Source organism: Corvus hawaiiensis, chromosome 2, assembly GCF_020740725.1.
Source record: "Corvus hawaiiensis isolate bCorHaw1 chromosome 2, bCorHaw1.pri.cur, whole genome shotgun sequence".
Taxonomy (NCBI): Eukaryota; Metazoa; Chordata; class Aves; order Passeriformes; family Corvidae; genus Corvus; species Corvus hawaiiensis.
In genome coordinates, this window is record NC_063214.1 from 53154443 (window position 1) to 53181620 (window position 27178).

General features: G+C 37.7%; 1 protein-coding gene across 11 annotated transcripts in view; it reads left to right on the forward strand.

Moving 5' to 3' along the window:
• The window catches only part of FRY (FRY microtubule binding protein), a 227796-nt gene that overhangs the window by 90970 nt on the left and 109648 nt on the right, over positions 1-27178 (forward strand). For all 11 annotated transcript variants that reach the window (XM_048295017.1, XM_048295020.1, XM_048295021.1 and 8 more), the window contains 2 exons: positions 4167-4366; positions 20632-20685. In XM_048295017.1, the coding sequence (XP_048150974.1) occupies positions 4247-4366; positions 20632-20685 (174 nt within the window). In that variant the 5' untranslated portion in view covers positions 4167-4246. The remainder of the gene's footprint in view (positions 1-4166; positions 4367-20631; positions 20686-27178) is intronic.

Sequence of the window (27178 nt, forward strand, 5' to 3'; positions counted from 1 at the left end):
TGCATCACCATTCATTCTCCTGGGGAATGAGCTGTTTTTCTCTAGGTAAAGGGTTTAACTTAATGCAGTATTTGTGTGGTGACCAGTACTCTACAATATGTAGATAAATGCTTCTGTGGTCTGTTCTGGTATTTCTCTTTGTATAACATTTATTATTTCAAAAGCAGGCACTAAAAACTAAATTTGTTAAGGAGATCAGTATCTCAAATTGAGTATAACGCCTTCCTTCCACCCACCTCCCTCCAGATCTCTTCTGCATGAACCCATACAAACTATACATGGTGACTTCTCATGTTAAAATTATGCCTTTTATTTAATTTGGGCAGCGTTTCACTGGTGTAGATGGAAAAACTGAGCACATCTTTTTTATTGCTACTTCTAAGACTCACATTATAATGTGTCAACATAAATGGACCAAGCAGGGATGGCTTTAATGCAGCTATTTCCTAATTTTTGAGTCCTTGATTTCCAGTTTTATGTCTCAGAGGCAACTTTTTTTTAGTGAATTTTATAGGGCTCTTGGTCGAGGCATAAGAGCTATATTCTGTTAAAGCTCATACATTATTAGTATAGATGTCAGTGATAGTCTTGTCACTGGGCCAGATTTTTGCAATGCAAATATCAAGCATATGCAAATGCTGGAGATAATGGAGCTGAAAAGATGCCTTAGAAAGCCAAACCTGTATATAATAGTTCATGACCAACTCATGATCAACTCCAGACCCTCAGAGTGTTGGCAATGTTAGCTCTCATGCTAAAGATGCTTAAGTGGAGTTAACAGCTACAAAATGGTCTTTTAAAAAATTGTACTAAATCAATGTCATATGTCAGTCATTTCTTTAACTGCTGTAATCGCTGTAGTAATGATAGATGTTAACCCCCAGGATATGCTTTTTCTGTATTTGGGGAAAGGCTGTACAGTTCTATATTTCTGAGAAGAGCTAGAATAAAAATTTTTGATGCACTGGAAAATCTCACAGATAATTGCATTTCTCTGTTACAGTGTGCAAATAAGTGATTTTTCAGTTGGATGTCTGGGAAAAAAACCTAAATCCGCCTGCATCACAAACCTAACAGAATCATTGTTAAAAGGCTTCCTACTAACAGTGACTATGTGGATTTAAATTCCAGTCTCAGAATCTTGGCTGAATGCCACAATGATTGAAGATTAGGGTGGCAGCTCCCAGGTAGCATGGCTAAGGTTTTTTTAAACTTAATTTCGCCAGGATGTGATGCGTACCTGATCTCACACACCGCCTGCGTGCCTGCCTGGCTCCCTTGAATCCCCCCTAGGTTTCGAGCTTAGTAGCCAGGTTTAAAGTAAAATTGCCGAAGGAACAGAAGGCAAGTTTGTGTTTGATTAGATTGCCGCAGATTCCTTCCCGGCCCCAGCGGCGGGCGGCCCGGGCCAGCAGTGTTGTGCTTGGCAGGGCCCGGCTGGCGAGCAGCCCGGCTGGCGAGCAGCCCGCCCGCCCAGCCCGGGCACGGCGCTCGGCGCGGAGCCTGGGAACGGCGCGGGGAGCTCGGCGCGGTGGCAGTGCGAAGGACGGGGCTTTCGCTGCACAAAGGACACAAATCCTTAAGAAAATTGGTTTCACTGCTCACCAAAAAATTTTCCTGACTGAGCATTTGGAGATCAAGCTGATTTCATGGGTAGATGTAAGCCAGTCAAAACCACACATTTGGCAAATATATTCCTCATTGTAAAAATATTGTCTGACTCCATCCTAAAGCTATTTGTGGAGAGATTTCCATTGCCTAGTGTATTTGATAGTCCATAAAAATTTGCATCTGATCCTTTGCATCCCACTGTCTTCATGTTAAAATTTTAAGAGAGCCTAGGTGGTGACAGAAGAGCAGTAGCACTTAGACTGGTGGCTCTTTTTTCAGTACTTTGAAGTAGATTATTATTGAGAACAACAGCATATTTTTAGAACAAGTTTTGTGTAATATAAATGTAGGACTGTTTTATACACTTTGTTTTTTTGCAAAGAGTCATAATGCCAGGAAGATTCCATGATAATGCTTTTGCCCTCAAAAATCAAGTGAAACTTTGCAGGAAACAAATCTAGCAGGAAACATCTGTCACAGTGGGAGAAGTGCTGCTGCTGTGCTGAAGAGTGATGCTGTACCTTTTCAGTCGGGGGTTATTTTCAAAGAAAAGTATAGATGTGTTACACTTGCAGAATAATAGCTACGTGAAGAGAAGCATTTCTATCTTCTATTATAGTCATATAGGAACTTCTAAACGGATTTTTCTAATGGAAAACATGTTCTCTTTTCTCCAGTGGATCCTTTTTTATTTTTCAGCATGTGGTTTTGGGTTCTGATTCTGCCATATTTTAAATGCTCCGAAACCATAAAGTTTTTTTTCTTTTAATTTTTTTTTTTTTTTTTTTTTTGTTCAGCAATGAAGTGTTGAAGTACATAGGAAAGGTCAAAAATCTCATTTCTTCTTAAAACGCTCATATGCCACTAATAATTGACAATTAATTTCAGTAAGAGTTGTAATTCTGTTCCTCAAAGCAAAAAGGCTAAAGGTATTAGAAGTGAGGCAATTATCATTGTGGTTCATTCTTCTTTCTCTCTTTCTTTCTTTGCAACTTGGATGCGACATATAATGTAACGCTCTGGAGTGCAATGCTGTGGGGAAGTGCTGCAATGGTTTTAGTTCACAATATTTCCATGGTTTGTATGGCATTAAAGCATGTCTGTCCCAATCACCAGTACTGCTCGTGGGCATTGCAACACTTGTGTTACATTCAGAGGGGATAATGGCTGGGCTTGCCAGTGTTACTTAATTTGCTACTTTTAAAGTCTCTGGCAAAACTAACAGAGAGACGGTGCTACTAGTACCTGCCTGAAAACCAAACATTACTTTTATTGCCAGTAAGAGCTGAGCCCTGCGGATTTTAGTTTGGAAATTTCATGTGTAATATGGTACCATTTGAAGTGCTTCAACTTATTTTTCCTTCCTTCACAAAAAAGCAGTAAGTAGAGCTCAGTCTAGCATACAATATCTTGATACTCATTATGCAGAATTCAATCACAGAGTAATTTACATTGGAAGGTATCCCTGGTGGATGATTAATCCAACCTCAGCTTGCTCACCAGCTAGGGAAGGTTTCTCAGGACCTTGTCTGGTCAAGTTTCAAGTGTCTCCAGCAACGGAGTTTCTGCTATATCTCTGGACAACGTGTATCAGTGTTTGATCACCCCTTCACAGTGGATTTTCCATTTATCTAATTGAAATTTCCCACATTCAAAGTAGCATCTGTTGCCTCTTGTCCTGTCATCCTGTGCTCAAAGAAGAGTCTAGTTCCGTGGCATCTTTGCTATACTCTGTTAGGTGGCTAAAAAGTGCAATAAGATTCTCTTCTCAAGGTTGAATCAGTCCAGCACTCTCAGCCTTTACTAATCTAGCAAGCCCCTGACCATCTTCATGGTCCTCTCTTGGCCTTGCTTCAGAATAGCAATGTCATTCTTGTATGGGAGGGCACAAAACTGAGCACAATGCACCAGGTGTAATCTCAAAAGTGCCAGATGGAACTGTAAGGTTTGGTACTTTCAGGAAAGCTAGCACATAATTAATATTTTTTGGCCACGGAAAACATTCCATGTCTGACTCTTCATGTAAGATTTATACTGGTAACATGTATATTGTTTTTTGAGTCATTCTTGACTGACCTGAAAATGAAGTACAGGAGAATAAGACCCTTTACAATTCACCACAGTCAAAAGACCAAACTCCTGACTTTTGCTAGCCTAAGCCAGTTTGAATAGGTATAAAGGATAAATTTTTGTTACTTGACAACTGAGTTACAGGTCTGACCTGCATGCAAAAGATAAGAAATGAGGATGTTATTCAAACAGTGAGGTGTCAGCAAGTCTTACCATGTAAAAAAAAAGAAGATTGAATATGCACTGCATAGTAAACACCACTCAATTTTAATATAAAAGATTTCATCTTTGATTTCTTCTTCCAGTTAGATAATGTGTATTTTACCTATGGTACCGTGGAAGTTTTATTTATGTGTTGTGTATTTCTTTGATTAGCAGCTAGTCTCCAGTTTTGCTTTGACAGTGTAGTGGGCTGTTGAGGTGCTCTGTGAAAGTTAAAGCATGTTGAATTACCCAAAAATAAATGTGTCTTTTCTACATTTCAGCTTCTCCAGTTGGTAACGGATATATCAAGCCACCTGTCCCACCTGTTTCTGGTACACAGAGGGAAAAAGGACCTCCAGCCATGTTGCCCATCAGCATCGACCCAGACAGTAAACCAGGCGAATATGTCCTGAAGAGCTTGTTTGTTAACTTTACTACTCTGGCTGAACGCAAGATTCGCATCATCATGGCAGAACCTCTTGTGAGTAAAAAAAAACTCTGTGTGTATATATATATATATATATATACACTGTGCTTTGAATTTTATTTTAAAATCTGGCTTGCTTGCTGTGCAATGAAGACTATTTTGCTTGTAATCTGCGTTGGAGTTTGATAGTGTTTCCCAAACTGTAAGATATGCTGCTATGGCAGTTAGAACGTTGTGGGAGAGGGCAGAGGAATGCGAGATATGCCAAAGGGGTGACATGAAAGGGAATTAATATTTAATTTCTGTTTGCAATATGGGCACATGTTAATGGGATTGAGAGACAGAAGGGGTGTCAGCCAGCATATATTTCACAGCTGGGAGAGCAGTCACTGGAGTCAAAATAGATTAGAAAATGCTGAAATATGATAAAAGCAATATTTCTGAACATTACGGGTTTTCACCTAAAACATGAAAATGGCTACCACTGGTGGCTCCTCTTTCAGTTCTGACAGTCGTAGATTTCATAATTTTAAAAAGGGCTATAGCACCTATTTTCCAGATATGAAAAAGCATGCAGGATTTGAAAAAGGAGGTACATTACAAGGTCTTGCACAGAGGGAGAGCCATTGTTATTTGTATTTTAGGGAAATTTAACATGCAAGTATGTCTGTTACAATTTGTGTTATGTAACTGAACTTCCAGGACCCTGCTCATTTAACTTGAGACTGCATTTTATATACATTTTTGCTATTTTGATTAAGGAAGAATATTTCTATAACCTTTATTTTAGTTCTGATGAGGTAAAAAAAACCCCAAGACCTAAAAATAACTAGAAATCTCTACTTCTGTACTATAAGGGAATTTTTATAAAATCTTAAAATGTTTTTGTTATGAAGTACAATGTAGAATATTTACTTCAGTTCCCCATTTTCAGGTCTGGATATTTTGAAGGGCAAAATTAAAATTTTCTTTATTCTGATGGCATCTGTTTAGCTTTGATTTGGATTCAGAAGCATTTGATGCTTGGAAAGTCTTACCAGGCTTTCTTCTGAAACATTAGGTAGATGCAAGATGACGTAACTATCTTACATAATTTGGAAATAACACCAAAAAAAGCTAACAGTAAAGAATATTTTGACAAAAATCCAGTTTTTTTTCTTCTTTCATGAGTCCCCTCCAGATCACAAAAAGTAGAATAAATTGACAGTCATAGTGTAGGTCCTTTTAAAAACTAAAATACCAGCAGCTGTTTATTACCATCCAGTCTTCATGCAATGCACAGTGAACATCTTTAAAATTTTAAAACAAAATATGTATAACATTACTTGCAAAGATCAGGAAAACAACAAGAAGACCAGGACCGAGGATATAATTTCCTTGCAGCACCTTCGTTTCTCTTAAACATGAACCTCTGCGTTTTCATATAAGACTTCAGGCGTGGATTTATTCCCATTTCACCTCGTGTTAAGATGATTTTGAGTTACTGTGTGGTAATATGTTGGTTTTGTCACTTTGAGAAACTATTATTATCTGAATGTTGATCTTATTCTAGAGATTGTTCAATGGAGTTTTAGTTGGTAAATTCAATGTAGAACGTAAATATATGACAGAAGACTGGAATGCCACGTTTTTCTTGTTATCATTTCCAAAACGTATTTTTCACAGGGGTCTGACCATGAGACACTAACAATAATTCAATTACATACTCACATCTCATTAGTACTAATAAAACTTACAAATCATGGCATGCTGCTATTTGAGGTTGGCTGTGACCAATGAGTAAGGAGGATTCTGTAGACATTCAGTCAAAATGATCTTGAAATAATTGGGTTGTAATGAAAGAAGTAACAAGGGAAAATGACAAAAATTACTCTCAAGTAACAGCTAAGAATTTAAGTCTACCCTTTTTGTGAGGTAGCTGCTGGATGTTTAGCAGCTTTGTTCCCACATTTTACTCTACTGATTAGAATTGTGACCAGGAAGTCCCAGGGATTTGGGAGACAAAGTTTATAAATTGATGGTGAAAAGCTACCTTTTGGCCTTTTTTTCACGATAGGTAGTCAGATGGTGAGCTCTTTGAAGAGTCTGTTCTAATTAAACTCAAATGTACTTCAAAGAAAGTCAAACTTGCGAAGTGCTCAATACTGAGATATTTCTGCTTTGAATTCTCCGAGTCATTTCAAGATATGACAGTTTAATTTTATAATGAGTGTCGAATACTTAAGGTATCTTTTAGAGAAGCTAAAATGATCTGTTTATAGTGTTGCCTTTTCATCTCTTTTATCACGAAGTCTAGCTTACATTGAAGCTCTGAAGTTACTGTGGTTAAATTAAATACTTACTGATACCTTTTTTACCTCGATAATTCTTTTCATGCAGATATTTTGCCAGTTTATGCTTTCCAATTATCATTACTGATGTTTTTATGAATTTTTCTTTCCGTTTCCTTGGGTTCCATATGCCTGTGTGATATATCCATCTCTTTCTTTTGTGATGTACACAGAGCCTAAGCATAAATTACAGTGTTCTGGCAACTATGTTGGAAAACCATGTTTGAGTCACACCATGAGTTGCAGATGCTAGAAAGGCAGTAGATATTTTTGCTATTTTCTAGGGCATCAGTGAAGGGCACAGCACCCATCCCCTCCTGCAGTCCCATGAAGTCTCATCTGGGATAGTGATATTCCAATGGCAGGGAAAGCAGAGGGCATTGCCACCTACTCCTCCTGCTGCCTTGGCTGGCTACCAAGTATCATTTGACATTTTGGTTACTGCATCTGGCAGTGATCATGACAAAAAACGCACTCCCCAGTTAATATATTTTCTAGCCATGAGTATAATGTCAACTATCCACTGCTAAGTCTTTAACAAGTTAAAATGGAAAACTTTTGTTTCCAGATTTGATATTTTTAAGCTTTGTCTGCAGAATATTTTATTCAGAATTTCAGGTCAATTTTTCCCCCTTTTAGAATCTCTGATATATAAAAAACCAGTTCAATAATTATATTAAGTTCACAATCATGTGGCTAATTTTTAATGATTAACTACTGTACCCAGATTGTCAAATTATATTGATCCAAATTGAAAGTATTTGACAGCAGACTTAATTAAAGTGGATTGTCCAGTTTATAAAATTAAATTCCCATAAATTAAATGTAAGTAATTTCTTCTAGATAATCTCTAATTATTTCCTGCTTCTTTTCTGTAGATAATTGTTCTTATTTGTAACAAATATTAAGATTTTATTCCGCAGACCTTTTTTCACAGCTGATTTAATTAATATTTAATTTTTATCATTTTATATTCTAAATATTCTCTGCTTTGCTTCACTTACAAACACAATCTGATATGTTATTACTGCTGATTTTTTTCAAGCAGTGATGCCCTTGAAATAAAGCTAGAAAGAAGAAGCCAAGGAACTATTTTTGCGAGTTCAAATGAAAGAATATGTCTCATAGCTCTGGAAGGAGAAATCCCAGAAAATAGTTTCCTTTTTAGGATTGTTGATTATCACTTTGGGTAATAATTCATCCTGTGCATACAGAGCAGGCTAATCTTTAAATACGGCTTTCAGCAGTACTTACACACAGCTGTAGACATTGATAAAACATAGGGAGCTACAGGCATTGATAGTTGTTAATGGTTAATTTAGCTGTTGGTAAACTTTCATTATGCTTTTCTCCTGCAAGCATCTTCTTTTACTGAGCTTGTCTAAATTCAGTATCTCTCTGAATACTGAACTCAAGAAGAGAATTTACTCATTATAGGATTGGGACTATAAGCACATTCATGTATTCTGCATGCAACTTTTTCCTTTTATTAGGCAGGTTTCATCTCACCATTAGAAAAAAACCCTGAAAGGAGTGATGTGGTTGATACTAGTGTATTTATTACTTCCATTTCATTAGAAGCTTGAAGATATTAAAATAGAGGTCTATTTCAAAACTGGGCTGGTGATAACAGCCAAGCAGATGGTTAGGAAGACTTGGAAAAAAAAGGAAAGAATAATGCAAATTGCAGAGACTGACCAACCAACACATATAATGGCACTGGTTTCTGATTAGCTTCAGTCTAGGCTTCACTTTCTCTAGGCAAGACAAGAATATGCTGAGAAAAGACTTGGGTATAAAAGGAAGTTGGTTTTTTGTTTTCTGAGGATTGGGCTGTGATAACTGGTAAGATTTATGTAGGCTGTGGTAATACCAAGCAGTCCTATCCCACAGCTGTAATGTAGAATTTTCTGGTTTACATGGACTAAAACTCCAGCTGCATCACACAAGGTGACAACTCCTTAGTTGTCACCTCTAACTGGACACATTACTGTTACACATATTTTACATTTGAAGTCCTCATTAATAGTTTGGCATGCACAGGGACTTTGGACCCATGTTTGTTCACAGATAGTAGTCACTGTAAAGAACAAGTAATTTCCTGGAAAAGAGGAAAGGCAAGCTGCCCTGCTCTGTTCTAGCTGTTCACTCAGTATATGTATGCCCAGAAAAATGGAAAATAACACAACTTTATTTGAATACCTTTATATTGAAAATTTTGTTCTCTTTTCTCATACAAAAACTGTCTCCATAGAACCTTTCTCTTTAAATGCTACAAACATACCAGCTTCCCATTGTCATCTGTCCCTATCCACCTCTGTGTCACTGGAGGAGTATGCCACTGATCATTAATCTAATTCTTCTATTCCACAAGTGTTTGTGCTAGTCAAAATTTTGTAAATCATGTGGCAGTCCATCCCAGCTCTCAGGACCTCATAGTTCTTAATACCATAACTCTGTATCTAATGTCTCATAATTCTTTATTTCTACTGTATTATTTATTTAGCATTGAAATGATAGAAATAAATATTATTATAGTAGTTTTTTTAGGCCTAGTTGTGACAAATAATGTAAGTCATTAAAATAATTATTCTTAATTATTCTTTCAGTAGTTGTCTCTGAAGTACTTAAGATGCTTCTTTATGAAATTCTGCTCCACTTTATTTTACTGTGCTGAGGACTGTTCTCTCACCTCCTCATAAGAAAGTGAAAGCATCTCCACAACATCTTACTTTACCTACTCAATATGTAACCTGAACATTTATGATGATCCTTTCAGTGTATGGAACCCCACGAATCTGTTACAGTGGATGTGTTAAGTGGGTTGTTGAATGTGCAAATCTATGTCAGTCAGTCATGGGACAGTCTGGAGGACCAAGAACAGTCATTCACCTCAGGAGAGGATCTGTCTCCTAGTGCTCCCAGAAAGTATCAGCTCAGCAGAGTTCTTTTCCTGCAAGTTGCTGACTGGGTCCTGGGCCAACTTTTTAGACTAGTAGTTAGTCTAGTATTTTATTCAACTTCTAGCCACATCTGAGGACTTCTTGTTGCCCAGAGAAGTTGTAAGTGCCCAATCCCTGGAAGTATTCAAGACCAAAATAGAGCAATCTGATCTAGTGGAAGGTCCCCCTGCCCTTGGCAGGGGGGTTTGAGTTCCATGATCTTTAAGGTCCTTCCAACCCAAACCATTCTGTGATTCTATGATTCTAAGTTTAATTTCTATATGGATTGTTCCCTTGGTTCTGTTTCCTTTTACTCAGACTTCCCAGCAGGTAACTTCTCCATTTCAAGATATTGATTAAGAAGAACAATGGTCTCAATCATTACTCTTCCTTCCTTCACTAATAAACTTTCCTTGGGAGTTCACTGGCTTTCCAAGTATAGTCCAGTCCACCAGCGATAATGAAGCCCAGGCTGCACCAGATCAGTGTGTTCTTTTCCCCAGCAGAAAGGAAGGGCAGCTAAGCCTGGGAGATCTCTTCTATGAAATAAGCAAGCTCTACTCAAGAGCTCAAAGGATGTAAAGGCAGAAAATGACAGGAAAGATTGGCCTTTTGTACTAAAGATGGAGAACAATCAAATATAACAAAGACAAGTCCAATGGCATAACGATCCTTCACTTCCACTTACCATCTCAGATATAAGAATATCCTTCTCCGGTTATCTCAGTTATGTATCTCAGGCTGAGACATGTAGCAGAAGCCAGGCACTGAACAATGTAGAGCTAGGGTGGGTAATCTTGAACCTTGGGACAATTATCTTCCAGAAAGACCTAGAAAGGTTTGTGTGATTGAAGCAGTGGCCATAGACCAGATACCTTCTGTGTAGTTCACGGGGACATCGTAGAACTGAAACACAGAAGTTGAGGGAAAAGAGTATGAAAGATGCAGCTGGGAAAAAAAGAATTAGAGGAAGATACAAATGTAGGGTTTCAGAAGTAATCATAGGGAGTGCAGGAGAGCAGAAAAAGGATACAGCATGGTCTGATTCCAACATCCATATGAGACTGAGGGAAAAACTTCATGCCATTTTAGCAAGTCAAGAAGGAAACGGACACATCTTTGCCTGGACACTGGCATTGTCATTTGCACTTAGAAACAGGTCCATAAAAACACTCACACATTTCAGAGTCTGGCAGTGTCAACAGGCACTTTCTCAGTGCTCTCGGGGTTTCCATGGCTGAGTGTGTGGGCAGAATGCTGTTTGAGACATGAGCAGAGCTCATTCCAGTGGCAAGACTCTCCAGGATGCTCGCTGTCCCTCGGCCCCATTACTGCATGGATACAGTTGGAGGATAGTCAATGGTGCATACAATGGTTCAAATCACTGAGAGAATTTAACATTGCAAGACAGATTCAGTCCAAGGCCACTTGGCTGTCACACTACATCTCCTGTTGGCCAATGCTTGCAAATGTAGCAGAGAACCTACCACATGCCCTTAATCATTTTTGTGTCATTTAGGGATATTGGTTATTACCACTCTCCAGAAAATGAAAGTCCTACTATAGTCATTTCAGGCCAGTCTTATCACTGGTCTGTCACCATGAAGGCCAGAAGAAAATCAAGTATACACTTCAGTAGCATTCTTGCCAGATAAGTAGCAATTCAATAAAGAGGTATCTTCCCATAGCTTCACAACAGCTTCATCCTTTGCATGCTTTCAGAGTCACATTTGAAGTCAATGAGGTCCTGCTTAATTTATGTGCTCTTTTCTGGGCCTGAAGCTGGCATGGCACAGTTTATACATCAGACAGCTTGAATTATACCATATTTGGCCTTTTATTTGTGGTGGCATGACAAATACGAGAAAACTTGAAATACTTCACGTAACTACCTTCCCAAGTTGGAAATCCACCCAATACGGTCTTGTTTCACTAGCTGGGCATGCAGTACATGTGGAAGCTATGGCTTTTAGGGCCAACATACTTGTAGCAAGAGAACAGTAAAGGCTGATGTTAGCTCTGCAAGTGCACCTGGCATCCTCCTTGAAAGTCTGTCAAATCAGTACCAGTAACCAGGAAAAAAGGCTTCACATCAAATCAACTGGGGACACATTTCATATGGTACAGTTACAGCCTTTGAAATAAACACATAACCAAGAAAGTCTCAAGTAAAGGAATTTTAAAGGAAACTACTGGCAGTAGTTCTCAAGTTCACTTTAAAAATGCACTTTCCTCATCTCTTGTTCTGTTCTGTGAAAACAGGTGCACAGCTGGTGACAGTAAGTATCTGCCTGATGTTGCAGCAGCAGTGGACATCAGACAGCAGACCATGGCCAGAGTCATTCACTGTCCTTTATTACCCCCAGCTCTCTGCATCTAGAGAGGTGTGGTTCCAGTTTACAGAGATCTCTGCTGTGCCTGGAGCAGCCCTGCAATTACAACTCTAGATTTATTGAAATGACCAGTAAGAGCTTCCTATAGGCTTTATTAAATTAGGTCACGTTATTCTGAGTGGGTAACCAGTGGTCAGGGCCCTAAGGGCACTAATAAGCCTTAATGGCCTCCTCTGAGTCTCACCCACACCTGCCCATAGGCCAAGACTCATTCCCAGGTTTTGGAGCCATTAGTCCCTGCCACAACAGGGCTAGTCTTCTGCTCCCAACAGCCCTGCCCCCTCTCCATGGGCCTTGCCGAGCCAGGTCCACCCATATAAAATACATTAAAAGAAGGAACCTCATCCACTGCTTGGAGCACAGAGGTCCTCTACATCCTCGTAGCACTGCTCTTACCATGAGCAGGAAGTTTGACTGAGGACAGTGCTCTCAAATAACTCAGGCAACCTGTTGAGCTCAGGAGGGAAGCTGTGCTTTCCCCATTCTCGGCAGGAAAGAATAGCTTCCTGCATTTTTCTACCATGTATCTCCTTCTTGCTCAGAAGAAATAGCTTTGCTCATCATAAATCAGTTGGTGTAAAACTCTTTGCATATAGGACTGAGGTGTCAGTTAAATTTCCATTTGGGAAATAAAGATGTACCCAATGATCAGGATACATCAAGGACAGGGAAGTGCATTCTCTCAGCCTCTTCACCAGCTCTCAAATTAGTGTTAGAGATGAAAGAGAGGGAACAGCCCTATTCAGGTTACTCACTTTTGACTGCAGTGACTTTTTCTCCTAAATCTGTTTAATTCACCAGTATCTTTCAGTGTTTCTATTTCACAGCAGTCTGCTGTCACAAAAGCCTCTTCATATAAATAATTTCTGTATGCATACCTTTGTATTACTCATTTTAAAAATATATATGGGCTGATGAGGATCACATAGCTGAAAATCTTAATAAACGGTTGAAACAAGACCTTGAATAGCAGTTTCATGCAAAGGTCTTAACATAGACTTGGAAGTCTAGATCTCCATCATGTGTTGTTCTTATTGTTACATGGAAATCACTCTATCAAATATTTTTTTAGAGCATCATGCTTATTCCAGCAGGCTCATAAGTGAAAGATCTTGGATTCTCATATTGCATCCTATGACACCACTCTGGACTGAGGCCTTATACCTTCCCTGCCCTAGCTCCAATCAACAAAATTTTATCTTCTTATATGGGATTTTTTAGGTTAGAATCACACAATCTAGTAACACAAGTCTGTGATGGAATTATGGTATCAACATTAAGTGCCCACACTTTGTCTCCAGGTGCTCTTTTTAAATTTATTGTACTTACAGGTTGCAAAATCTACCTCTTTTTCTTTACACTGTAGTATTGGAATAAATAAAATCAGGGAAAACCAAGGGATAGAGTTATAATACTATCCAGGAGGACCCTACCAGACAGAGGATTTTGATGTGTTCATTAAGTTACAATTTTGAAAAGGCATTCCTGTTAAAACAAAGCTCTGAAAACAAACAGCCAACAAAATTTGCTTTCTCACTTGGGCTAGATTGTACCTCAAATCTCAGTAAAGTTATCCTTAGTACTCTTTTCAACTTACAGCTTTCACAAAAGCATGTCTTTAAAGTACTTCTTTCAGAACTGGTCCAGTAGCAGCTATCAGCTTTTTTGGGCCTAAAATATGGTAGTAAAAAAAACGTTTTACTTCCTGCCTACAATAAAGCATCTTACTTTGCAATGGAAAACAGAAATGCTGAGAGCAGTAGGTTTGTTGTTAGGATTTGTTGGGGTTTTTTTGTTTGGGTTGTTGTTTTGTGGGGTTGGTTTGGTTTGTTTGTTTGTTGGTTTTTTTGTTTGCTTTGGTTTGGTTTTTGGTTTTTTTTTTCTGTTACCTGTATATCTGTAACAGCATTTAACCTTTGTTTAAAGTTTGCAACTGTTTATTGTCAACACTGAGTTGAGGGAATATCTGGGAATTTTTGTACTGTTCAGGTAAGAATGTTAAAATTCTTGAGTCATTTGCTAAAGGCTAGTGAAAGAAAATTGGTTTTGTTTGTTGGGAGTTGTTTTGGGTTTTTTTACGTTCTATATTATCTTGGGAAGCTAGCAGTGCTAATTTTTGTGCTGCGCATCCAATAGCAATCTCTAGTTCAGTGGGTTTGCTTCTCTCTTCAAGATGCTTGAAATTTATTTCTGTAGAGTATTACTTCTGAAAATCAATTTGGTATTTTTTTGGCCTATTTGGCCATTTTTTTCTGACATATCAGTTACTTCAGACTAAACACTCATATGACTAAAATTTCTGTGTCCACGTTTTAGTTTTCTTGGTAGACAACCTAGCTAAAAGATGCCTTTTGCAGAGAATGTGGTAATCAGACAAAAATTAGTCTGCAGTACTGATATGATGACATAGTCTACCATCGAATCAGAGTAGTACATGACAAGGATGCTGAAGAGCCAGAGCCAGGGAGTGAAAACCTGTATTTGAAGCTGAACTGATGTTTTCCTGCATTTTTGTGTTCAGCAGTACTGGGCACATCCTTTTCCACATGAATAACACAGAAGAGCTGTTACAAAAAAACCTGAAGCAATTACATGAAGGAAATAGACTCAGTAATACTGAGCTTGCCTTTTAAACATGCACCTTTCATTATTTTTGTGCATTAACTGTAATGACAAGTAGGTTTTTGACCTGAGCTTGTTAAATAAATTCTTTTTCAGAGATGTAGCATATTTTTACATATATTTCATGGCCCCTTGAAATACGCTTATTTCTACCATATGAAGTACCATGTACAATTAGCATTGCTTTTTTACTCAATTTTCAACAGTTAAATGAAGTCCATCACAGTTTTTGTTAACGTTTTGTGTATCTGTAACTTTGTCTTACGCTAAGTTGTGGTGTTTCCTTGAAGCTGTATCATCGTATCTTTTTTATTATGTTTGCCTTTGGAATTTCCAGTTGCTTTATGCTTAGAATTTCAAAGGTTAATAAGGGAAATCTCCTTTTCTGCTTATTTTACTCTCTGTGTACCGTGGTCACTGACACAGTTTCTTATAAGAAGTGTCTAGCAGCTAATTGATCCTAAGAGAAGTCAAAGATTCTGCTGTCATCCACTGAAGAGGCAGTTTATGTGTTTATGCATGAGGACCTGCTGACTTGCAAAGAATGGTTAATGAAAACAGGACACTAATTTGCTTGTTTCATAGAACTTGCAGGTGGGAGACATTTGGGAGACTATCAGAGTAAACAGATTATCCTTTTCAGTCAAAAAGCTTGGCTGTCTTAATTGCTTGGGTATAAATTAATTAGACTCCTTGGGGTGGTGGTGGGAATTTCCAAATAGTAAAAAGGTATGTAAGAGTCAAAAAAGAGACAAAAATTACTTCCTGAGAAGTTCAGAGCTGTTTTCAGTAGAAGAGCTTTTTTTTTTTTTTTGTGGGACCACAAACTGTTCCATGTCTGTTTTTGAAAGGGCCAAATGTAATTAAATACTCCAAGTTCAGGTTCATGGACCTGCTCAGTGCAGGATCAGCACAGATCCATTCTGGGAGGGAGGAGGCAGGAGCACACAGCTGGAGTGGAGAACATGGGTTACGTATCACATGAGCGCAGGATTGACAGCGATGGTTTTCCTGGTTTTGTATGTACAAAATAATCAATGGCTAAAAAAAAAAATTTGTTTTGGAGCCTGTTTTGGAGCAGACCTTTTCCTACAAACACCAATTCTCTCTCCTGCTGAAAAGTATGTAGGACAGAGATGTTCATTAGAGGGAGAGGGGGCTGATAGGGTGATCCATCATAAGATGAAAGAACTACACTTGGGGATTTTTGGGCTCTAAAGATTGTGCTTACATGCATTTTACATATATTGTAGCTGCAGTAGCTGAATGTGGTCTACATCTACTCCATTTTACATGAAAAGGTCCATTCTTCTTTCTGTTTGGTGAGTCTTCCACTCCAGCAGAGCACTCAGTAGAGTATTTCTGGCTGCTTTTTGGTGTGCAGTGCAAAACTTAAAATTTGTGTAAAAATATCCTTTCACCACACTTTTAAGGGAAAAAGAAAAAAAAAGGGGGGTTATCTCAGTCAGTAATACAGTAGCCTGTCACAGTTCAGTAGGAAAAACAGGCCTAATGGTTACTGGGATTAGAAATAGCTTTAAGGGGCATTATATATCATTATAACATGGTGACATAGTGAAGCTTAATAGGCACTACAACATCCTTTTGTTTTTATGTTTCCCTGAACACTCAGTTCTGTGACAGGTGGCTATTCCTGTGTAAATTTACCCAATTATATTTGTGTAGCAGCCCTGAAAAAGTCTTAATATATTAACCATTAAAAGTCACTGACAGTCTTTGAAGAAATGTTCTAGTGTGCCTGTGTGAATAGGGGGTTTGAATGATATGTTGTTTTTTAGGTAATTTATAAATATTATATTTAGTTGATGCATGCAAATAAGATAAAATATGCATTTTCCATTGCATAGTTAACATATTCTGTTTTATTATATTCTATTTATGTTTTCCCCAGAGCAATGAGAGAGAGGAAGGAAGTTAAGTTTTAGTTGAGCATTTTGTTTTGTAGGCATTGGCGACACAAAACATTTAGCTGGTTTTATTGAAAAACAATAGTTTCAAATATTAAGTTGTCTTTACTGCTTATCTCTAATGTGTTTATATCACAGGAGTTTCCAGCGTGAACAAATACGGAGTACGCAACTGAAGGCAGCACTTCAAACAAGAAATAAGGATGTTTAGCTTAGTGATTAAAAATGGAAATGTTACTACTGAGAATCTATTCTTCTGAAATTTTCTAATGATTTTTGATAGTTCAGTAAGCTGTGGACCCTTCCATATTAATCAAAATTTTCTTTATTCATATTTTGGTTTTGGCTCCAAATTCAGCCTACCTATTCATCTAAGATTTGGAAGACATTTCTGTAGAATGTAGTATATCAACAGAGACTCAAATAAGTCAGCTTGTAATATAAAAAGGCCTCTTTGCCATTCCTGAGTTGAGTGGGCAAGAAAATAAAGTGAACTGGTACTGTGAGGCTAGAAAGCAGTTTTAGGATTTTTTGAAAACTAATTAAGTGTACCTCCAGGGTAAGTAGACTACTACAGAATCTGTTGTCCAGAGACAGTTTCATATTATTATGCATTTTAACCTTTCTTTGCAAGTCCTGAACGTGTGGTATGCAGTGAAGACACCTACCATGAGTATAAATATATTTTATATAGTATCTGCCATAGCAACAATGTAGCATAAAATGACATGGTAAGATTTGTAAGGCTATTAGAACTAAGTGAATAGAATAGGCAAGTTGTTTATAGTAGATGAAATTATTTATTGCATAAAGAAAAAATGCTGTTTTCAAAGGACACTTGAAGTACCTGCATGTAACTGAGCTGCCTTTGAATTTACTCAGTAATGTCTCCCTGACATGGTCTGTTGTTACTCTTATCATGCAAGTAGTCATCCTTTTCTATTTAAGGAGTGCTTAGGCAACAAAACCCCACATTTTTATCTGGCCCCTCATCTTTATTCAGTTCTTTATCTATTCAGCACTCTAGCATTAGTAATTAGTAGTAATAACTTCAACACTGGGTTCTCTCAAACCTCCAAGCCCCACGTACAATCTTGTATGGCTGTTGCCACTCACTTCAGGGGTTCAGTGAGTGCCTCTGGTGTGGGCACCCCACTGCCAGAACTGGAAGGGTGTGTGCAAAGATTTTTGTCTCCATGGGGTCTGGTTGGCTCCTGACACCGTGGCTGCAAGCAGCACAAGTGGCAGCACCGTCCTTGGAAAGAGTCAAGGAAGAAGCAGCAGCAGCAACTCAAACAGGGGCATGACGAAGAGGCAGAGACAGCTGCAGCAGCAGCTGTTGCCTGGCAAGAGTAGGAGGGGAAAGGAACAGCGGGAACAGCAGTAGGTGCAGGATGGGATGAAGGGAGGAAAAAGGCCTCAGCTGGAGCCCTAAACTGGAGACACTGAGAAGTTATGGCAGCAGAAGCCTTCCTGGCTCTTGCCAGTTCTCCATCCAGGCTGCCTTCTGCTGTGACCAGGGCTGCTGCGTGGCCTGTGAATGGTTTCTTTAGGTCAATGCACCATGGCTGGGGAAGCCCTGGTGTAGAGCCCATACAAGGGCAAGCAATGGCTTGTATTGCCTTGTTAAAATGGAGGCATCTTCATTAACTCAGGGGTGCATCCCTTGGGGAATGTCATCATCAGAAACTGAAGTATCTGGGGGGTGTGTGTGCTTCCACAGATAGGTTACAGGTGATGAGGACATTTTCAGGATTGCAGTTCCTGGCTTGGGTTCCCAGAGCATGGTTTGTGTTGTTTAATTGTGTCCCCCTCAGAGAAAGCATGTGATGAGGAATCCCACACCTTATTTCAGCCTGAAACTCTACTCTCTGAAAGCCAAGTATTGCAGTGTTGGTCATGGAAACACAAAGCTTCTGCTTGCTGAAGCCGTTTTTGTTGAAACAGACCTTAAGAAGTTTCTCTGTGGTAACACAAGTCTTCTGTAACAGAATCAGAAATTTCATAATTAAAAAATACGTGGGAGGCGTTGATTTTTTTTTCCTAAACTGTAGTAATTCTTAATATGCTGATTTGTCCAGGACCCATGAAAACTTAAGAGTCCTTTTCCTTTTAAATAAGTTGAACACTGCTTTTGAAAGTTTATCTGCTGTCCTTTTCAGTGAGCAGCAATAGACACAAGAAGTATTGTCCTCCTGTGAGACACAGCTAGGCAGGGTAGCACCGAGTTACTGATTGAGGAGGAGGAGGACTGTGGGTGGGGTTTTTCTCAGGGTTTACAAGGGTTTACAATTTATATTGTAATTAGTAATTACAGTAATAAATATATATATATTTATTATATATATATATTATATATATATTATAATATATATATATATTATATTATATATATTATATTATATTATATATATTATATATATATTATATTATATATATATATATATGTATATATATATATATATACATATATATATATATTATATATATATATTATAATATATTTTATATATATATATATATAATATATATATTATATAATATTATATATATTATATTATATATTATAATATATATATATTATAATATATAATAATAAAGTAATACAATTACAGGGTTTACAATTAACTCGTCCTGTGTTTTTCTCAGGGTTACAAGGTTTTACTGCAGATGTTCATCACCAACAATCTGTCATAAAGTTGTAATTAATAGCTGTTGTGCCCGTAATGTAACCTGGAGGAGTCACTTTAGATATTTGAGAAAACAATGAAAAATATTGTTTTTTAAATTGTTTTTAATTGTTTTTAATTGTTTTTAAAAATATTGTTCTGGGTAAATCAGTGACTCAGTAGAAAACATTTTGTTGATTTTTGTATTTGGTAGGTAGTCAGGGGATACTGCAGTCACCCCACAGTTGGCCTCCTTGCCAGCTGGCATTACAAGTGTATCAGCATAATTAATTTCAAAATCAGTCAGCAGATTATACTGGGCAACATTTGCTTCTGAAAAAAACATTGAATAATAGAAATCTTTGGTCCAACTCAAGTCTCTCCATTTCCTTATCTCATCAGCTTTACAGATTTCTTTATTTTTTATCTAATATCCCCTGGCAGTGATGGTATTTTGCCTGCTACATTAACAGATGCTGATGAGTGTAATAGTTTGTTGAAACCTGAACACAAAATCTCTTTCTGAGCTGGTGGGAGAGCCCCAGTCTTGCAGCTGTAGGAGAAGAAAGATTCATGATTTATAGAAGAATAAGGCACTGGCACATTGCAAACACCAGAAACAGTAGTGTAATTCACAGCAGAATTGTGATGGTGACAAGTGACGTGTTTTTCAGACTGTCATCTGCCCTCATGTATTGTTTATTTTCATTGTGGTTTAGGAGATTCATGTTTAGTATGCTATTGCATGCATCTAGAATATTAGCCTGTGTACTTCTCCATGTCTCAGTAGTCCAGCCTGCTTGACAAATAAGCCATGCAGGTGAATGGATGTTCACACATGGTTATTCTTTCTGGCTTGGGCAGTTCTCCTTGGCTTTAGCAGTTACTCTGAGAATATGGCCTGAAAATTTGCTTCCATTCCGAAAACACATTTTTTAATTTTTTAGTAATAATTTTCCCCACAACTGTCTTCCTTAAAAATGAACTCTATGGTCTTTGATTCTTCTAAGATCACCTTTCTTTCAGTATGCCCTGCATGATGCATTATATCTATGGACGTTTGTATTGCCTGTAGTTTTATAACAAGAAGGTACATCATGTAACTAAATAGAACCCCTTGATTATCTATTAGAGGAAATACTGGGTGCTTTTTAGGATGTTGAAAGAATTTATCATCAGTGTGAGCACCAGCTCAAATGTAATGAATGGTCAATCCTTTTCTTTTGTGAAAAGACACCAATGTCACTAAAGACACTCTGTCAGTATTGGCTGATACATATGGGGAGGCCTCCTTTGCATATCAAACAAATATCCTGCTATCTCCAGCATCAGATCAGAAGGCACATTATGTGAGTAAATAATCTAACAGAAAAATGATAGTAGAGTACAATGGTATTGATCTTAAGTAATACATATTTAATATGTTTTCTTTTAGGAGAAGCCACTGACCAAATCTCTGCAGCGAGGAGAAGATCCCCAGTTTGATCAAGTAAGACACTTGAAATGACATTATTTCCATTCCTCAGGCTAAAAGAGGAGTGCATTAGAAGGCATTCTAGTGTCCTTGTACTAGTTGCATACTGCAAAAATTGATTTCTCAGTGTACTTGGATAGAATGATAAGTGCTTGCCAAACCGTTCTTGGGTTTAAGTGGGAAGAATTTTTCCTGTTTTCAAACTCAGTATTTTTCTACCATAGAACTTGTTACTTTTTGTAGTGTATTAGGCACATGTATTATTTCTTGTCTGTTTCCCCTTATGGAGATTTTGAAACAAAATTTGTATCTTTTCAAAATATGTGGGTCTTTCTTTTATCATTAATATGAGGGCCTATAGAATCATGTTCATTGCCATCAGTCTAGTTTGTCTCTGTAGCTGTGACTCAGCATGACTTACATGTGTGCTGCGCTTCAAATAGGCTGAGCCAGCCTGTTGTGTTTAAAATTAAGTATAAGTTCAATTGTCAGTATAAATGCCTGTATATGACAAGGTAGGTAATTATTAGAAAAATGGTGGGTAGGGAAGAAATATTAAAAATTAAGTAGAATTTATATAATTGGTTAGATTTCATTTAGTAGAATGAAATTGTAATTAATAAAATGAAATTTATATCTGGCATTAAATTAAGACATTTATTATGTGTGGGAAATAGAACAAGTATAAAAATAAAACCAACAGCAATACACACACTTCCAATTGATTATATAAAGCAATTTATTTTTGTTAGCAGTCTTTCTTTTTGTCAGCAACATCTAGAATTACCTATTTTGAAATAAAGGAAGATGGGTTCTAAAGAGTTTAAGTTACATAAAGGATGCCAAAACTGGCAAATCTCACTCCCCACAAAGAGGAATGATGAACTCTAGGTGTGCCATTGCTGTCACCGTTGCTACTGACTCCTTATCTGCCCACACCACTGTGCTGCCAGCAGGGCCAGAAACAGGACAGAAAGACAGAGCAGAAGTAGCAGAAATGGTAACAATTCCAACAGCAGCTGTCACTAATGCCATAAGCTGCAGGTACCATATTGATTGACTTTGGGAGAGGAGACAGATATAAAGTACAATTTTAGAACCTCAGATGAATATTTATTGAGTTTTCTGGGACATTTCACCAGAAGTAAAGATGCCTTGTGAGACTCCACTGGCATTCACTACGACTCACTTTATAATTTTAGCTTGACAAAGTGACACACTCTAGATTGTTCTGTAGCTGCTTTTTGGGGAGAGATAGCCTGCTTGGAGGGCTGCTCAGAGCAGCAGGTGAACAGAGGAGATGAGACTTCTGCTTCATACTTGGGAGCTCCCTGTCCACCTCACTGACCGCAGAGACCCTGCGGGCAAACCAACCACTGTAGGCTAAAGGAGGTTGCTTTCTCAGTACTCCCCACCTGCCTCATGAAATTCCTTGTGGTATTCTGGCCTTAATTTTATATACATTTTTTTTTTTCCTTCCTGTGGGAAGAGTGTTACACTCAAACAGGAAAGTAAAACAAATTAAGCCACGCAGATGCAAACCTTGTGATACTGTTCCTGCAGTGTATTAAACAAACACATAGTGGGTGGCCATGATTTGATTAAATATTTATGGTTAAGCAAATTGTGGCCCTTTAAAAGGAGGAATTGGAAGACTGATGCTTCTCCTAGTTATTGGTAAGTAGACAGAAAATTGAGTAATTAAGTCAAGATCATTTAATGAGAACAGCAAATGCTTGCTAGAGTGAAACAACTGTGTGTTTACTGCTGTAGCAAGATGCAGACCAAACACCAAGGTAGATTTTGTTATAGATAGCATTCATATATCTTTCTATCCACATGTCTGAAGTCCTACCTATGTGCAGAGTTGATAGGAAAGTACAGCGGTGAGATTGTCTTAGACGTCTTATCCGAAAACCTTGCTTTCAGTTGCTTGAAATTTTCAAAACAAACTATTTAAGCTGAAATTTTCAGAATTATTTGTCAGCCTCAGGCCAGGTTGCTGGCGATATTTCCCTTTCCAGATTTCACATTGTTTTTTGCTTAAATAGCACTGTCATTTTGAGGTGTTCTGGTGCTCCTGGTATTGATGTAGGCCTGTGAAAAGCAGATGGGACCTGAACCTGGCTTACAGGCCCATTTCAAGAATATGGTTCATACTTACCCAAATTAGTTTAGTTTGGCTAAATCCATACAATCATAGAATGGTTTTAATTGTATTCAAATAGTTTGCATTCAAAATTTTGTAGTGCACAATAGAGATTTGATAGAACTGAGCTAGAGTAGAGCCAGAAAGAGCAAAAAGTCTTTCTTTACTAGGCATGTTTTAGTCAGTGGATTATGTGAGTACATTGCATTTTATAGCTGTTTTTCAAATGATAACATGTGAGAATTATAAAGTTGTCATGAAAGTATGGATAATAAAATGAAGGTGTGGCCTGCCTGGAAAACTCTGAAGATCATGATATGGCATGATACCAAAACCCAAGTAAGAAGGCATGTGCTTTTAAGTAAAACAGTTCAAGTTTTATTTTTGAAGTTAACTCGAGTATTTAAAGAGTCTATGGGATGCAGGAAGACCAGGTTGGTAATCCCTTACTTCCCCTTTCCAGTTAAGGTGCAGAAAGCTTTGGTGTTTATTTCTGAAACCCATAAAATCATCTAGCAAAAACAAAAAAGGCCAGCCATGACATTCCTGACATTTTTACTACAGAAATGAAAGGGGAAAAGAGGGACAATCTCCATGAACAAACTTCTTCAAGGAGTGTCTAATAATTTTTATTTTCAGTTTTAGGGCATATAAAGTGACAGACTGTCAGAGGAACCTAATTTTCTTTTTTTGACATTATCAAAATAATCTCTATTCAATTTGAGTGAAATTGATAGGTAATACTGAAGTGAGTAGGTCACTAGTCACTTTAAAATATCTGAGCTCAATCTTCTAATGGTAAATTAAAAAGCAACAAAAATAAGGCATGACCTGATTTAAAATTTGCTTTTTGCAAGTCAGTTTCAGGGGTGGGAAAAACAGCCCAAAAAGTAACTTAACAATGAGCAGAATGGAACTTTGGCTACCCAAAGTAATCAGCGTCAAGTTTGACACTGAAACCCCCAAACCATTTGAGATGGCTATGAAAACATTGCTTACTACCCCAAAATAGTTCTATCTCTGGCTCCCTGAGAACCAGCATTTTTTCCTGCCCATTCTGAAGCACCATTTTAGGAACAGTGTTTGTGATGGTGGTGATGGATCCAATGTCTGGAAACCTGGCTGGGCCCAGCCAGAGCTGTTTCTCTCCACACAGGTGTAGTCAGTGTCTCCTGTTAGGCAGCCAAGGATGTCTGGCTGCCAATTGCATCACCCTCCTTGAACAATTAATAGGAACTTGAGCAATGTATGTAGTGATGATGCTTATCCTGACTTGCTGAATGTCTCACCATTGGCCTAACAAGCTGCATTCCTCACACTGACTGTGTTTTCCTTTCTAGGTGTGCATGTATATAAAGAAAATACATACAGGAAATTATGTAGGTTTTTTCATACGGTTTTAAATATTTTTATAGTATATTTAAAATCATGTTTTGGAAGTCCTTGATTAGACAACTCTAGTTGCCTATTGGCAAAGAGCATTAGAGCTTCAGCATTAGCATGCTCTGTGTCCCCAGTTACAGAAAAGTTATTAAACATTGTACTAGTGAACTATGACTTAAACTTCCTATTACAGGAAACCATAAAGTTGCAGTACATGAAAAGATCAAAAGCTAGCAAAAGCCCATAATTTTCCAAGAGGGTTATCCTCACCTAAGGAAATGTTTTTATTACTCTTTTCTCAGCCTCTACTAATGTATCATTTGTTCTTACCATGGTGTATAAATGTTCCATGAACTGACAACACCAGAGGCAGAAGAAGGGCACTGTGTAATCTTGGACTGAGCTACAGACTGTGTTCCATATAAAAACACAAAATGAATGTAATGTTTTGGCCATGGAAGTGAAAATTTAACAGGAAGGCTTAGTTTTCATATGAAGCTATCTATCCGAGGTGCCTGTTGCAGAGGTTTCAGCATAAACTGAACAAAAGCTTATTCTTGTTTCAGTTTTACTGCTCTCTTCTTAGAAATGCTCTAGGTTGGAGACTGCAGATTGGAAAGCAAAAACATTTAATCTTTTATATACTTTTAGGAGATGAAAACAAACAAAAAATCAACCAAGGGAAAAAAAGGAAACTAAAATGAATAATAACAATAATAAAAAAGTGGAAAATGCAATAAATAAATAAGGCACTAAGCAGCATACTGGTGATCAAGTGTCCTTTTTCATAACAGCCTAGACATGATTAATGATATGCTGATAATTCTTCTGATCCAGTATTATTTTTTAGATGTAGTTAGTGAATACTGATATCATTGCCATTGCAGCAGCACTGCAGTTGGCCCCTTTTGTGTTTTCCCTTTCCCTGAGTTTTACACATTGTCTTTCATCACCAGAAAAAGGCACATGGCAAAGAAAGTAGAAGAAATGGTGGTCATGGGGTCATAAAACAACCTTTGGCTCCTGTCAGAGGTTTGGGTTCAGTGTATAAAGAAGTACATCTGAAGGCAAAATTAAAGGTAACACCTTCAGCACTGAACTTGCTGTCCACTAAAAATAAATGGGTTTTCATGCAAACTGCTATGCTGGCAGTAAAATAGCTATAAACATTGGTAGAGTATAAGCAAGCTAGCTGAAATTACCCATCCACAAAATTATGGTACTAAAAAGTCCTGCTTTCTTTTTTTGTCTCACAAAGCCAAGGCTGTTAATGAAAACTAGTGAGTTAAACTTGAATAGTTACCAGTTTTAACCATTTCCAGGGCAATTTGACTTCACAGCACCGTCCAAAAAAATGCTTAGAACGAAGATGTGAATGAAAGGAGATCTCCACAATCACAAACGCATTCAGCAGCTTTGGTAAAAAGTGTAAAACTTTACTTGTGCTTGTCCATTATTTAGCATCTGCACAACAACAATTTGAAGATAAAATATGCAGACACTGTGTGAAAAATAGAGTTACAAGAAACAAACCAACACTATGCAAAAATGAAGCACTGCAATTCTGCTTTATTAAAGTGGCAATAAAATGCCCATTCAACGTACATACTGACATATGTGGTTTACAAAAATATGCAAGGCAAAAAAATTAATGATACTGTAGGAAATTTGGTGCAGTTTTGAATATATTTGCTGTAAAAGCTCATATAAATTCATAAGTGAAATAAAAAAGGGAATCAGCATCTATTTGCTGTTAGTGGAAACATTTCTTGTATTTGTATTTTGACAATATGGCAAGACTTTTATGGAAGTATATAAATTGTAGTAAGCTATCTGAGCAGAATTTCATTACATTTACTCTTGCATTTTAGTCCAAAATAAATATTATGCATTTACATAAAGTATATTTAATGCTCTGTGAACACAGATTTTAAACAGCTCCCTACTTGTACAGCTTTCTTATCCTTAAGCTATACAGTAGGTAGTTCATTTATGATGGAAGAATATGATCATTTGTCCAACAAGGACATACTTGTACATCTGTGCACTCCCTTTCAGGAGCAGCACAGAGCTAGAATTCATCTCACTCCTGGACTTACTTCCAGTAAATGAAAGGGTTGAGTAACCGGCACGCTGGCTAGACTTCCCTCCCTTCCTGTTCCCTGAGAGCCAGGTCTTTTCCCAGTCCACCCTTCCTTCCTGTCTTAAAAGTGCAATGACAGAAAGATTAAAAAAAAAAAAAAAGGGGGAAAAGAAAGCTATATTGACCTTTTATCCCAAATGAAGACAGACACTGTAAATTCAGCAGAGAAGGTATGGCATGAGAAGATTTAACAGGAATCACTTTGACTTTTTCTGATGAAATTGTATAGGTGGGATTTAGAGAACAGCAGTGATAAATATGTCAGTGAAAATGCAGGAAGACCTGATTGAAACAACTTTTCATTTATAGTTAGATACTGTGATTTCTGAAAAGATATTTAGGTCTATTTGAGGACAGACTTTTTAGTAAGGCCCGTGGACATAGGACAAAGGTTAAGGGTTTTAAACTAAAAGAGGGTCAATTTTTACTGACTAGAAGGATGGTATTTTTTACTGTGAGGCTGGAACAGGTTGCCCAGAGAAGCTGTGGATGCCCCATCCGTGGCAGTGTTCAAAGCCACTTTGGTTGAGGCTTTGATCAACCTGGTCTAGTGGAACATGTCCCTGCCAGTGTTAGGGAGGTTGGAACTAGATGACCTTTAAGGTCCCTTCCAACCCAAACTATTCTGTGATTCTACGATTTTTTGATTCTATTCTTGTCTTCCCTAGGAAACCCATTGTAATTGTATTTCATCACTAACAAGCAGTGTTGTGCTAACTTCATAAAAAGTTTTGGAAAACAGTAGAGAAGTGAGTTGGTAGTGAATAGTTTGCCCTGACAGCAGATGACTGATTTTTTCTGAGTATTTATCTGAAGGCTTAATGGTAGAAGGC